Source organism: Sylvia atricapilla, chromosome Z (genome assembly GCF_009819655.1).
Source record: "Sylvia atricapilla isolate bSylAtr1 chromosome Z, bSylAtr1.pri, whole genome shotgun sequence".
In the NCBI taxonomy this organism is placed as follows: Eukaryota; Metazoa; Chordata; class Aves; order Passeriformes; family Sylviidae; genus Sylvia; species Sylvia atricapilla.
The window spans coordinates 69,695,419-69,710,143 of NC_089174.1; the positions used below are offsets into that span (position 1 = coordinate 69,695,419).

The 14,725-nt window shown below is 41.6% G+C and overlaps 1 protein-coding gene across 2 annotated transcripts; it reads left to right on the forward strand.

Annotated features, from left to right (window-relative positions):
- Positions 1 to 1,375: 1,375 nt before the first annotated feature.
- On the forward strand, positions 1,376 to 13,847 carry DNAJC21 (DnaJ heat shock protein family (Hsp40) member C21). Of its 2 annotated transcripts, none has more exons than XM_066339474.1 (12): positions 1,376 to 1,520; positions 1,654 to 1,747; positions 2,717 to 2,840; positions 3,724 to 3,846; positions 6,851 to 7,155; positions 8,419 to 8,570; positions 8,903 to 8,990; positions 9,230 to 9,388; positions 10,022 to 10,061; positions 11,915 to 12,099; positions 12,481 to 12,556; positions 13,550 to 13,847. In XM_066339474.1, the coding sequence occupies exons 1-12, from the start codon at positions 1,424 to 1,426 to the stop codon at positions 13,712 to 13,714; spliced, it is 1,608 nt and encodes a 535-aa protein (XP_066195571.1). In that variant the 5' UTR covers positions 1,376 to 1,423; the 3' UTR covers positions 13,715 to 13,847. The 2 variants fall into 2 exon arrangements, with proteins under 2 accessions (XP_066195571.1, XP_066195572.1); XM_066339475.1 differs by having other exon boundaries at positions 12,484 to 12,556.
- The last annotated feature ends 878 nt before the right edge of the window (positions 13,848 to 14,725 follow it).

Genomic DNA, 14,725 nt, shown 5'->3' on the forward strand with positions numbered 1-14,725 from the left:
GCTCCCTACCTGCTACTGTGATGGAAATTGACTCTATTCCAGCCAAAACCTCTTGTGACAAAGGTGTACATTGGAGTGAGGTCTCCCCTCGGCCTCTTCTCCAAGCTGAACAAGCCATTTGACTTCAGCTGCTCCCAGGTCTTGCCCTCCAGACCTCTCCACATCTAATCTGCCCTCCTCCTGATACACTCCAATAGCTTTATATCCTTCTTACATTGATAGTACCCAAACCTGCCCCCAGCCCTGGAGGTGAGGCCGCCCCAGCTCAGAGCAGAGCAGGACAATCCCCTCCCTTGCCCGGCTGGCCAGTGCTGGGCCTGATGTCCCCAGGACAGGGTTGGCCCTCCTGGCTGCCAGGGCACTGCTGGCTCATGTTCAGCTTGACATGTCTGGATTAAACACTGAGATTAGGACCTCCAGATTTTACTGTGAGATCAGGGCCTCCAGATCTTGCTGTCTGATCCAAAGCTCTGTTTGTGTAGTGCCGACTGACACATACCTGACCTAGAGAAGGAAACTGACTTGGACCAACCCTAAAATCTCTGAAGATCGAAGGTACTAAAAAACCGTACCTTGAGAATGTGTGCTGGCTGTGTCTCTGACCTCCTCAACTTCTTCTGAATCACAGGAATCAGAAATAACTGTTTCAGAAATAGTGTGGCCAGCAGGCCCAGGGAAGCTGTCCCCTGTGCTCACCACTAGTGAGGTCACACCTCGAGTCCTGTGTTGACGTCTGGGCTCCTCAGTTCAGAAAGGACTTTGAGGTACTGGAGCAAGTTCAGAAAAGAGAAACCAAGCCAAGCTGTGAAGCACAACAAAGCCTGGAGCACAGGTCTTAAGAGAAGCAGGGGTATTTACCCTGGAAATGAGGAGGCTCAGGGGGGACCTTATTGCTCTCTTCAACTCCCTGAAAGGAAGGTGTGGCCAGGTTGGGGTCAGAATTCTCTCTGAGGTACCTGGCAGTAGGAACAAGAGGACACAGACTTAAGCCGTGCCAGGGAGCGTTAACGCTGGACATTATGAGTAATTTCTTCACAGAAAAGGTCATCAGACGTTGGAATGGGCTGCCCAGGGAGGGTGGAATCACCTTCCCCGGCGGTGTTTAAGAAAAGTCTGGACGTCGCATCAGTGTCATGGTCTGGTTGACACGGTGGTGTTGGGTCACAGGTAGGACTCGACGATCTCGGATATATTTTCCACCCTCGTTGGTTCTGTGAATTTCAGCACAAGGTATCCGGTTAATCTCCCCGGCCCGAACCCGGCCGCGAGCGGGGAGAAGCGCCTCCAGCGCGCTGCCGGCAGCCGGGTGACACCGCGCCGCAGGTCCCTCCCCTCCCGCCTCGCTCCTCCCGCTGCCGGCCTCGCCCCTCCCGGTGCCCGGTGTCCCGGTGTCCCCGCCCCGCCGGCCGCCGCCGCCATCGCCATGAAATGCCACTACGAGGTGCTGGGCGTGAGGCGCGACGCCGCCGAGGAGGAGCTGAAGCGGGCGTACCGCCGGCTGGCGCTGCGCTGGCACCCGGGTACGGCCCGGGCCCGGCCCCGCGCGGCGCGGCGGCACCGTGCTGTCGCCTGGCTCGGTGCCGGGGGCGGCGGGGAGGCTGCTGCCGCCGAGCCTGACCGCCGCTGACACGGTTTCGTTAAATTGTCCCGCAGATAAAAACCTCGAGAACGCGGAGGAGGCAGCGGAGCAGTTCAAGTTGATCCAGGCGGCGTACGACGTGCTCAGCGACCCACAGGAGCGGGCCTGGTGAGCGGCGCTTGGCCTGGCGGAGGCTTTATCACCCCTGGCTGTGCCAGGACTTGTCCTGTGCTGCTCCTGGGCCTCGCTGCAAGTCAGCGCGGGCATCCGTGGGCAGCAGCAGCCGCCTGGCTTTAGCATTTGTACAGAGGCTTGCAGCCCTGTGGAGGGGCACAGCTCCGCACGCTAGCCCTCCTCGTGGTGTGCCGGGAGCTGCGGGCGTGCTCGGCCCCGAGCAGCGCCCTGCGAGCTGCCAGGCTTGGCCGGCTTCCTCCTCCCCCAGCACGGGCCGGCTCCGCTCAGGCCTTGGGCCGTGCGTGCAGGTGCTCAGAACAATTTTCAAATGCAGACTTACACATCTCTAAGGGATTGCTATTATAAGCATTCTCTGTAGCTTGTTTTTCACATGGGCTGAAGCATCTACCAGATTACACAACCAAAATCACCTCTCCTGAGATGTCCTCCTTGAAAATACAGGACTGTTTTTCAGTTTTTATGTGCTTATGTATGATTGGTTTGTTTTGGTTTTGTTTGTTTGTTTGTTTTGTTTTTGGTTTTGGTTTTGTTTTTGTTTTTTTTGGTTGTTTTTTTTTGTTTGTTTGTTTTGTTGTTGTTGTTGTTTTTTTTTTTTTTTTTTTTTTTGACTGCATGTAAGTGTTGGGTGATTTAAATAGTGTTCTACCCGTTTCTGGAAGTTTGGTGAGGTATCTTGATCGAATGTGATTGATTGCTAGCTGACTGTAGAGGAATTACTGCTATGGATGTTGAAGATAAAATAATAATAAGTAAAGTAAGGGTCAAGAGGGAATATTTACTAGGTCTGTCTTGTTCTTTCTCTCTGAAGACTTTGGATGTGAGAGACAAATTACAGACAGTGAGTTTAGCTATATAGTGATGTGTTAGGTGTACTGGGTTAGTTAATCAGCACTGAGGGGTGTGCTGTGTCTACATCCTTGATGGTGTGATTTTTTTTTCCAGGTATGATAATCACAGGGAGGCTCTGCTGAAAGGGGGAGTTGATGGAGACTATCAAGATGACAGCTTAGACCTGCTGCATTACTTCACTGTTAGCTGTTACTCTGGATATGGGGATGATGAAAAGGTAATGAATCAATCTTTAATTAGTCAGTTTAAATTCCATTGTAAGTGTTGGCATTTGTTTTGTGTTAAAGTTATATGTAGAGTTGTTAACACAGCTTATGCGAATCTAAGACAAAATTTACCCTGGATATATAAGGAAGCTTTAGTTCTTGCATATTGTCCAACAATTACTTACTCATAATGTCCACCTACGCCTTACAACTACAGATGTGTGCATATTGTTCATTTATCTTATATGATGAAGCATTCCAGGGCTTTGCAATACCATCTGTTTATTTAGAAATATCTCTATCAAGCTAGAATGCTTAAAACTACAGAAAAGCAATGTAACAACAGTCTTTGGGGAAGGTGTGCTTGCTATAATTGAATTCCTTATTGGATTTTTGAATTTCCCATTGGAATCTAAAATAGTCATCATATATTAAAAAGCTCTAGATGATTAGAAAAACATCCAGCAGAGAAAATACTTACCTGTCCTGTTGTTACTGTACTAGTAGTCAGTTAGTAGCATATTAATTTAGAAAAATATAGGATATTTCATAGTGAATTTTATGTCTGGAACTACCACAAAACTTGACCCTGTGTAACTAGAAACTTATTGCCATCTCCAGCATATGGAAACTCGTTTTCTTCTAGAATTTGTATTTGACTGCACGTGTGAGAGAGACAGAGACTGTGTGAAGAAGGTGGAAACAGTAGGCATGAGAGATAGTGGAACTTCGTTAAGAAGGGTCTTGTACCTTGAGCAAGTGCTTGAAAGGCCTTTATCCTGGTTTTGAGTTGCTCTTGCAGTGTAACAGTTTTTCTCTAAAATACACTGCAACCGAGCATTTGTACATCTATTATTGAGCCATGCAAAAAGCTTACTTACTTATTTATTTCAGGGATTCTTTACAGTCTATCGACAAGTTTTTGAGAAGATTGCGAAGGAAGAGTTGGAATATATGATGCAGGAAGATATTGAAGAATTCCCTATGTTTGGATATTCCCATAGTGACTATGATACGGTAAGGGCAAGTGTAAAACTGAACTGCAGGTAATGGAGCTAAACCATTACTTTGTCCCAGGGTAAAGGCTCCTTCTGGTCTCTGAGGTGAACATCATGTATCTGTGGTTATTTTCTACTATTGCAGACCATTACTGCAAAGGAAGTGCTTGTGGTCTGATTCATATTTATGTGAATTAAAATTGATGTTTCCTGTCGGACAATAGTATTAGCCAGGTGAGTCGTCAGACAGATACTTCACAGGGCCAACCATCAATTATGCCAGTGGAACTTAAGTCTAATGCAAGACCTATAAAGTAAAAGAATGGATGTTTTCTTTGCTTTCTGATGAGAGTAGTTTACCACTCTGATGAGAGTGAGTTATCAATACACAACTTACGTTACAGACAGGGGTATTGTGCTAATTTTTTTTTTTTTAATATAACGTGTAGTATCTTGGCTCATACAGGAAAACTGTACGTAGCATGTAGCACAGCCTTTAGAAAGTAGATGTGATGTTGACTGGCAGTGTGAGCTTCCATTATGATTACATTGTCATCTGCAATTAGCCTGTATTCAGATTTGATTAAGAAAACATTTCATGCTTCCCTCTGTGAAGAAAGAAAAGAAAATGTATGGGTACTTGTATGACTTGAATTCTTGTCAGCTGGTTTGCCAGCTGTTTGTTATAATCTATCAGACTATCAGAGTTAGGATTTTTTTAAGGTTACCAGTATTTCTGTGTTGAAATTAAATAATGGGGTTTCCCTAGGGAATAACTGTACAGTATAAAATGCACTCAGATGTTGCTTATGGTGTGGTAGTTCTCCCTGTCACTTTCTGTGTATGGCTGATTTATGAAATTGGAATTGATACATGCCATGAAGTTACTAGCTTCAGTGGTACAAAACTTGGCTGGAGTTGGAAACAAAAGTTACAAATCAAGCTTCTTAAGAAGTGCCAAAAAGGGTGTTTAGATGTGAGGAGAAATTATAGGATGGCTTAACAAATGGAATCTTTCTCAGGGAGAATACATAGTATCTCTGAGCCAGCTAAAATCTGTCTTTTAATGTAGTTGCCTTGAAACACCTTTGAAAACTGCTTCTTTTGAGGCCATGTGATTATAGACTCAAAGTAGCTTTAATGCTTATGTCAATTAATAACTGCGAAAAAGACTGGAATTCTAATTCAACATGTTTTGACGTTTACCTAGTTCATGCTGTTCTGGAAGCAGAGTGCTCACTTTTATTTTTCCCTAGGGATACATAGGGGTATTTTATAGGAAATAGCCTCTGTTAAGTTGAAAGGTAATTTTCCCAGTTGTCTTATATTCGCACAGAGACTACACTGTCAGAGGATTCCAGCATTGCCATGCTCACTTTTCTACACAGTAGGAATATAATGGGAAAAAAGTTTTAGAAGAGAGCTACAAAAACTATGCAAAAGCTTCAAAGTCTGTGATGTGAATGCTCTCTGGTTTGGTCTACTCTGTGAATTCATGAGAAGACTGAGACGCAGCTTGATCAGTCCCAGGCAGCCAGGAAAAATATTCCTAAGGCCATGTGTTCACAAACCTTCATGGGAAGAGAAGACTTGCAGGTCAACTAGATGCAGAGGCAAAAGTGATCATCTCCAAATATGAGTAGTAAACAAAACAAAACCCACCGGGGAGTTCAGCAAGGAGGTTCTGCTGTACAGACTGCTGGAGAATGCCAGGTGTGCAGGTTGTTAAGATAGCTGCTGAGAACAGAGAGAGTTTGACCTTAAACATTTGGTAAAGGGGAGGTTGATCTCTATCATCAGCTGATGAGTGTGCATTCTTTTGTATATAAGTATCCTCTTCTGAAGCAGAAATCTGGGGTAGGTAGTCTAATATAACTTAGGTTATTGGATGAAATATGAATTTTTTTTTTTTTTTTTTTTTTTTGTTATAGCAGAGAAAAACTGTAGTGACTTACTTACCAGAAGCCACAGCCATGAACTTTGCATGTAGATAGGCTGCTGGAAGTTATTGTTGAATTCCTGTGAATAACAATTGATAGTTGTAGTTCCTGTGGAAAAAAAATGGCAGAAAAAGATTACTCACAAGAAGAAAACATATTAGACCATTAGGTTAAATACTTTGATGAGGTATCTCAAAATATGAGCTGTAGGGCATATAGGACTGAATAGTAAAAAAGAAGATTGATAGGGCAGGTAGTGTAAGAAGGGAGTTTAGGCATATCTTGATTGCTGAATATACAAAATGCAGAAGGACAATAATTATTTGGAGAGAAATAAACAAAAAACCCAAAATGATTATGATGCCATGTTATTAGTCCAGCTTTTATCCATGAACAGTAAAAGAGAGGAGAATAAATAACAATCACTTACTTTTTCTTGTAATGTGAAAGCTAGGGGACATAATTTAAGCCTACAGTCATGTAGTTTGCTAACAAAGCAGAAGTAAATGTTTCTTCACATAGCCCTTGTTAAACTGCAAGTCAGGGCACCTTGCTGTTGTATCAAGGGCTATTCATTTCTGTCTTGTTCAGGAAATGGAGAGAATGTACAGGGAAGAAATAGCATTATATATTTTTGTATATTTTAATATATATAAAATTTTTTTAATGCTGTGCAAATGTATGGCTGACCTCTGGTGTTGTTTAATGTGGGCAAGTACCAGCTTGCAGGCAGCATTCCTGATTCTGACTGTGCTTTTCAGTTTGACCGGAGAGATACAGCACAGCTAAGTAACTCGACACTAGTTGTCAGCATGACCCAATCCTGCAGGGGGATATTTTTAGAAGTTGCAGTTTGTTACAGTTTAGACAAGTTTGTTACAGTTTAGACAAGTTTGTGGAATTGACATGCTTTCAGACTTTGATGATGATGTTAGAAGTTTGTCTAAATCTTCATTGGTCTGAGGCAGAACTGTGGCCTGTATAGAATTTCAGGAAAAAACTGTTACAAAAGCTCTGAATTACTTCTCTGTTTTTTCTGTCCCTCCTTGACAAGTGACTTAGTAGTTTTGTTTTTTCTTTCAGGTAGTCCACCCTTTCTATGCATATTGGCAGAGTTTCTGTACTCAGAAAAACTTTGCTTGGAAAGAGGAGTATGACACACGGCAAGCCTCAAACCGCTGGGAGAAACGAGCTATGGAAAAAGAGAACAAGAAAACGAGAGAGAAAGCAAGGAAAGAGAGGAATGAACTGATCCGTCAGCTAGTAGCTTTTATTCGTAAACGGGATAAAAGAGTACAGGCTCACAGAAAACTTGTAGAGGAACAAAATGCAGAAAAAACTAGGAAAGCAGAGGAATTTCGGAGGCAGCAGAAGCTAAAACAAGCCAAGTATGTACATGTGAAACAAATCTTTCTTTTTTTTTAACTTGGAGAAACTACCCATGAGGATACATTATAGACATAGATTGTAATAGTAGCTCCACTTGCTCTTTTAGTCCTTGAAAATTTTAGGTATTAATTTTGGTCTCAGAGCTTTTTAAAACTCTGGTTTCTGCATTGTACTGACTTGTAGAGATCTAGCATAACTGAGGAATGGTTATCTGGGTGCTGTGGGTAACTGGTTGTAATAGCACAGAACCCAGTGTGCTTTTACTTAGCTGGGTAAATAAAATTTAATAGATTAAATATAATCTCTGTTCCTTTAATGGAAAAAGCATGTAAGTTTTAGAATAAGGGAGAACAGGACTGTAACAACCTGGACTCAGATGGCCTTCATCTGCCTTGGAGCTGTACCTTCTAAAAACAAGGGCAAAATGAGCTTAGTTTTGTCTTTCCTTTTAATGCTTTGGAACTTTCCTTGGACTATATGCAGTGTCTCATGTTTTTTTGCCAAAATAAGAAGATGTGATCTCTTGACTATAACCACAATTAATTTTTTCAAATGGAAGAACTGTTTGCTTGCAAATATGAGGGAGGAGTTTAAATTCTTATTAAGAGTGCACTTGCAAAATAGTGGCCTATTGATAAAAATTATGCAATAACATGTAAGGAGTATATTATGAACTGTTTTTCTGTATATACATATATACTTTCTCCCTTTAGGGACAGTAAACTAGGGTTATGCATTTAGTGACAAGTGGCGTGACAATTCTGAGGCCAGAAGCCAGCTGGAGCAAAATTCAGCTGTCCTGTGATGCCATATTTGATAGCTTGAGGCACACTTAGATTGGGAAAACTGACCTGGTATATTCTCATAGCGCACAGTCAAGGAGTAATGTGCTTACTTAAGTTGTGGATTTCATTGTCCTGTATTTTTTGTGAGTTTGGATCTTAGAGTAGGATTGAGCTGATTTCCTTGCTGTCAGCTTGATACTGACTGTGCTGCACAGTACATTCTGCCTGAAGTCCAACCAAGGACCCACCTACATTAATATCTCTGCTTGCAGTGTAGAGGTGCCCTTTGAAATCACAAATTAGCTCATATTGCTCAATTTCCAGTTGTTTGCTCCATCAATCAAGTTGGTTCAGTACTTTCCTGAGATGCTCTGAGATGCATCCTGAGATGCTCTGAGTTGCCTTTCAATAACACTGTTCCTGTAGTTCCCCTCTTAGGGACACAGTGTAGAAATTACGGTATTTTTCTGGGAGCAGGCTTGCTGAACAGTACAAAGAGCAGAGCTGGATAACGATGTCAGATCTGGAGAGGGAGCTGCAAGAGATGGAGGCACAATATGAAAAGGAATTTGGAGATGGATCAGGTGGTGAAGATGAATTAGAAGAACAGGAGACAAAAGGCATTGAAGGTATGGGCTATGGGGAGGTGATCTATACTGAATTACTGCAGTATGAGTGTGGCTTACTTACAGCCTGAGATTGCCAGTTCTGACTATAAGGCAACTCACTGCTTCCCTCTAGGGTGCTGAGCTAGAGTCTTTCCTCTGGTGTTTTCCTTTGAAAAAGCTACAGCTTTATTTTATACCAATATCTGATTTGGTGAGGTGATCTTGAGCTGTGCGTCAGTAGTACTGGAGAAATTGAATGTCAGTGCTGTGACTGTTTTCTGGGGCTTAAAGAGCAGCTTGTTCAAAGATTGCTCGTCTGACTTTGTCTCTCTGATCCCTGCTCATCTCTTCAGACAAACTGGATGATGAAACTGAAGAAGCTGAATTTGTAGATGGTCTGTACTGCCCTGCTTGTGACAAATTGTTAAAAACTGAGAAAGCGTAAGTACTTGTGGCTGGGGATTTGGGGGTGGAGCTATTGGGTTTTAAGTAGTTTAGAGCTGCATTTTAAAGAATTTTTAACTTCACATAATGGTGAGTGTAATCTTTGCAGTAGAGATGTTATCAGTGGAGAAATTTCCATATATAGTGGTGCTAGATAATGGGCCTGTTATTAATTTATATGTAAATATAACAATGTTTGTTTAGAGCAACCTGCAGTGACCATCTGGTCTTTACAGCATGAAGAATCACGAAAAATCAAAGAAGCATCGAGAGATGGTATCACTGTTACGACAGCAATTGGAAGAGGAGGAGGGGAAATTTCCTGTGTCTTTGGTTGATGCAGATGGAATACAGACCAAAGAGGAGGAAGAAACAGAAGACATACCCAAACAGAAGTACTTTAAATTGTTTTTAATTTTATCATGACTCATGATTTACTAAGTCTTAGTGGCCTTCAGAGGGAGCTCCCAATGTTTTGCCACTGCATTGCTCTTGGTATTGTGCTATTTGAAATACTTCTTAGCATCGCAGTTCCAGTAAAACACATGCATGACTGCATTCAAGTGCCATAGAACAACAGACTTACGTTTTCTCTGCTCCTTCAAGTTATATTTAAAGAAAAGAAGGGTTTTGTTATTTTTCAGGCAGAGGGACTTCCACAGAACCAGTGCTTACTGATTTGTTACTTACTGTCAGTTGATTGTTGGCAGTAATGGAAAATGAGTGTGCTCAAAATCAGAATTGTTGCACAACTTCATTTTTTAAACAGCCAGAGCATAGTTCCAACTATCTCACTAGTATTTTTGGGTTCAGTCTGAATAGAATAAATGTTTTACTAAATGTACTGAGTAGTCTGGAAGACCTATTGTTTTAATTTCTGGCGTGAGTAACTTCCTTTTTGTGGCTACGCACTATCATGTTAAGAGGATAAAGGGAAAGTATAGCTTGATACCTTTTTAGAAATCTTACTAGTTTTGAGGGTTTTCGTAAAAAAAAAAAAAAAGGTAATTTTTAAATTATCTTTACAGACTCTCAAAGAAACAAAGGAAGAAACAGAAAACAATGAAGGTATGTGGTCATAATGATACTCCGGGGACTTTACAACCCAGTTTTTTCATCTCCTAACAAGCGATTTCTCTGTCCTACGAAACAGGAGAACTTGAAATTCCACAGAATTTGAAGACTAATTTAAAATACTTTTAATTCTTTGCCACCAGAATAACTTCTATTCGATTTATTATATTTTATGGTAGTAACATCATAGATCTCACTTTGTTCTGTTAGTGAAGATGTTAGTATATGGTGCTGACTCTAAAAAGGCTGTAGTCTGAAGTGTGATAAAAACAGATGGAAACAGGCAGATAGGGAGAATGCAAGGAATTCATCAGGAAGACTAGTAGTGGCCTTCATGCATTAAAAGCTCAGTTTGGTGGTCACTTCGGGCTTTAGTTGCAAGGGTTGGTATAATGCATTGTTTTTTAATCTCTGATTTAGCAGGGGTCAAAAAGACTGCTATAGTATTGGTTTCTTACTGGTACTGTAGCTGTTGGAATGAACACATCTGTTCCACCTTTCTCTTGAACTGCAAACAAAAGTAATACCAATCTGTTGTACTCCAGGGTCTGAGTCTGTGTGTGATATCACAGATCTGTGCTGACAGCAACAGGTGAAATTCACCAAGTGCAAGCTGCTTCAGGCTTGAGTGGCAGGAGTGTCATAGTCAGCACGCTCCTCTGTCTGCCTTCCTCAAACTTTATCTTTTTCAAGTACTTATTTAAGTCCTAGCCTCATTCCAGTGAGCTGTCTATACCAAGTCCTGCCTCTTCCATGCTTTACTTTCTAATTTCCTATTCTCTGTTCATCTTTTCTGCCCTCTCCCACTCCCATCATTATCTCTTCTTCTTAAGAAACTTTTCTGAGACTTTCAAGCAGCTTAAGTTTCTTGGCTTCACATTGGCTGGTCCAGTTGCATAGTCCAAGTGTTGGCTTGACCTTCACGTTTCTGTGCAGGCCAAGATGCTTCAGTTAACTCTTTCCTCTTCTGAGAGCAGAAGGTCTGTTCTCACTGCAGAGGTGGCATGTAGTCACTGTGGCTCTGTTCCATCAGTTTGCTACAGCCTGGACAGTAGGTGCCACTCTTGCATTGCACAAGCTGGAATCTTGCGCTGAGAAACCCTGACCTCCATCCTCTGACAAACATTGTGGAATACAGGGAATCTCTGTGGGGTTTATTTTATCTTCCTGAAGTTAGGATTGGCCAAGTTTTTTTCAGGTAGCTGAGACTGTGCACTAGAGACGGTAAGAGTTGCATTAATGTGGTGTTAGGTCAAATTTGTTATTATGCTTTTGGGAGCTTTGCTGTTCTGCTTCAGACAGGGAGTTGATATTTTGCCAAACTGCATATATTGAGTTTAATCAGGTACATGGAAAAGGCTGCCAGTATCTGCTAGGGAGGGAAAATACAGTGTGTCTACATAATTTCAGTAAGCTCAGTTATTTTGACTTGAGTGTCATAATGGCAGTTGTCTGGCACAGAAAACTTTAGTCTAAATAATTAACCTTTTGCAAAGTTATAAGCCAAGCCACTATCTGTGAAATAAGAAATGGTAGTCAGAACAGGATGAACCCTGTGTGTAGTTAAAAGCTGCACTTTTAACTACACACATTCATTCTCTTCTGTAGTTTCAGAGGCTGTTTTATTGGTGTTTATTCCCTTCACCACAGGTGGCCTCATCTTTCAAAATTGGAGAACTAAGGTTTTACATGTTACAATCTCACTGAAAACACACAGTAAAATTAAGAGGGTCCATGGCTTTCTCTCCTCCCAACCCACCCATGTTTGAGGTAAATGTGTATAATACTATAAGTATAGTCACTAATGAACTGAAAATATTTAATTTGGATTTCTTCTGTTTCAACAGAGTTATGAGGACTCTTTTGATCAAAGTGCTGACGAAGAAACAGTTGAACAAAAGGAAGTGCCCAGCATGGAGAAGGACAGTGGCTCAACAGAGGAGCTGGTAAATGATGGCCAAGGATGTTCGGAGGACACAGGCATTACAGACGATGTCAGCCAAAGGGATGAAACAAAAAGTGAAGCAAAAAGGTGTGTTGGGTTGCAACATGGCAGTCGCTGTGTCATTCTGTGTCATGTTTGATACTGTCAAACAAGGATAGATTTACTCTCAAATGTGGGGGCTGCTCACCAAAACTAGTCTGAATAAATATGATACTAAACAAGGAGTGTAGGAACCTCTCTGGAATGGTATTTGACTGCAGATTGCTGCCATATCAACTCCCAGGAGCCGATTCAACCTTTTGAGATTAACAGTTGATTCTATAGGGGTTTTTTTTTTCTGTACACGTTTTGTTGTGTGAAGCAAGAACAAGCAAAAATAGCAGAGACATTGAAAACTGAGAAACGTCAGAAGCTTGGAAATGTTGAATGTTCCTGTGCACTCATCTTGGTTCCTCTTTTGTCTGTTAGCAGCACTAAGCCTAAGGGGAAAAAAGCCAAAGAAGCAAAAAAGTCTGCTAAGGCATCTTCAGAGAGCTCAACAATGGTATGTCAAATTACTTGTGCTATTTAAAATAGAATCATAGGTTGGAAGAGACCTTAAAGATATCTAGTTCCAGTAGACCACATTGCTCAAAGCCCCACCCAGCCTGGTCTTGGACACTTCCCAGGGATGAGGCATCCACAACTTTTCTGGGTCAATGCCTTATCACCCTTACAGTAAAGAATTTCTTCCTAATGTGTAATCTAGACCTGCCCTCTGTCAGTTTAAGACCATTGCCCATTGTCACTCTGCCTGTATAAAAAGTCACTCTCCCCTCCTTTATGTAAGCTTTAAGGCACTGGAAGGCTGCAAGGAGTTCTCCCTGGAGCCTTCTCTTCATCTCTCTCAGCCTGTCTTTATAGAAGGGCTAAAAGATGGGGGTCATGTAACTACAAAGAAGGCTGGTTTTCGGTCACCTCCAGTCCACCAATTCTGCCCCTGGATTTTAATAGAACTGAAACTTCAGTTCTTGTCCTCACAGAGAAATGCAGGACTTAGCTTCAGTTCTAGGAGAGTTGGTAAAGTTCAGTGTGCAAGGCAGTGCAGATAAATTAAACAACTGGGGACAGAGCTGTTGTCACCCAGCAGGTGACAGACAGTACCATTTGCATCTTTCTCAATATTGATGCTTGCTGGAGAGCAAAACTTTGTAAAAACTGCAGCTAAGACATATTAAATTCACTGCATCTCGGAGCCCAAAGTATTACCTGTATGGTCAGGTGGGATCAAAACTGTTCTTTACTTTGAATTAGATTTGCAAGGCTTCCAGTCTTGGTTTTACTTAAAGCTCTTTGAAATTTCATGAAGTTATATTTGCGATTGTTTTGTAAAAGTACGTGTTTAATTGTTAATGAGTAATGGAATATTGATAATAGAAACAAACAGCTTATTTCTGTTTCATTGCCAAGGAGAAACTGTGTGCAAGAAATTGGTGTATTGCACTGATGATGTATTCAATACAAATGTGAAGTATTGGTTTTTTTTTTCTCATTGTAGAATGAAGTTCCCATCCACTGTGTAACCTGCAATTGTACTTTTCCATCCCGAAATAAATTGTTTGAACACCTGAAAGCCACAGGACATGCAAGAGCAACAACAACACCGACTGTAAATGGAGTTGTGAATGCAAAAAACAAAAAAGAGAAACGTAAAAACAGATAGAACTTTGCTATAGTGATGATCTTTGGAATTGTCCATTAACACTCTCACAGAACTGAAACATGCACATTACCTGTGTCTGGAGTACCAGAAGGCGGCAAGTACCAATGGAGGAAGAAAATGAAGATACACAAAAGGAATACTGTCATGTGAAGGACTCTGAGCTTTCTTCTGTTTTTAACAGCCTTCTTCTGATCATAGAACGGTGTGGTGTCATGGCACAGGCAGGTGCTCCTTCCACCAAGCCACATTGTCTAAAGCCCCTTACCTTGCAGTAGCTTTCAAACCATGAGTGGGGATATAGCAACTCAAAGCTACTCACCTTGCATTCCTGTAGAAACCTGCATGGGTAAATAACCAGACATAGGAAATAATAAATTATTTTGACACGTGTGTTGTTGCTTTTCTTTTAAGAGGACTCGGTGAGTGTAGCCAGTAGCAGGGCCTATGCTCAGTTGGTGAGAACATGGTGCTAATAACACCCAGGTGATAGGTTTGATTCCTCTCTGGGCCATTCACTTAAGAGCTGAGCTTGATGATCCTTGTGGATCCCTTCCAACTCAGAATATTCTTTGATCCTTTATCAAATAAGAAGCACTGACAAGACATGGGCTTTTCTGCCATCCTCAAATTTCTTAATTACATTAAGCAGTAGACAGAAGGGAAGGAGTTAGGTGACAAACCTGTTTGATCAATTTTGATAATTCCTATTTGTTTTGTACATCTACCTCCATGGCAGGTGTTAGGGAAAAAATCTAGTAGAACAGCCTTGCAATAAGTGAGGGAGAAGTAACTGAGTGACATGAATTAATTTATTCTGATTTCTAGGGAAAGATACTGCACTTCCATTTAAAGGCATAATCTGCCTGATCTTTAGTAGAAGAGAAAAGGTGGAATAACAAACACCTGATTTTGGAGTGGAATTGAGTTGTACACTGGAGTTATCAATGGAGTTGGAGAAGGCAGTGCTCAGCAAATGCTGTAGGATATTGTTTAGGACCCATGAAGTAAGAT

Excerpts from the sequence above, each read along its gene's own strand:
- DNAJC21 (XM_066339474.1), top strand. The coding sequence starts at position 1,424 with ATGAAATGCCACTACGAGGTGCTGGGCGTGAGGCGCGACGCCGCCGAG. Across the intron at positions 3,847-6,850 it reads CCCATAGTGACTATGATACG|GTAGTCCACCCTTTCTATGC; the intron begins GTAAGGGCAAGT and ends TTTTTCTTTCAG. Across the intron at positions 10,062-11,914 it reads AGAAACAGAAAACAATGAAG|AGTTATGAGGACTCTTTTGA; the intron begins GTATGTGGTCAT and ends CTGTTTCAACAG.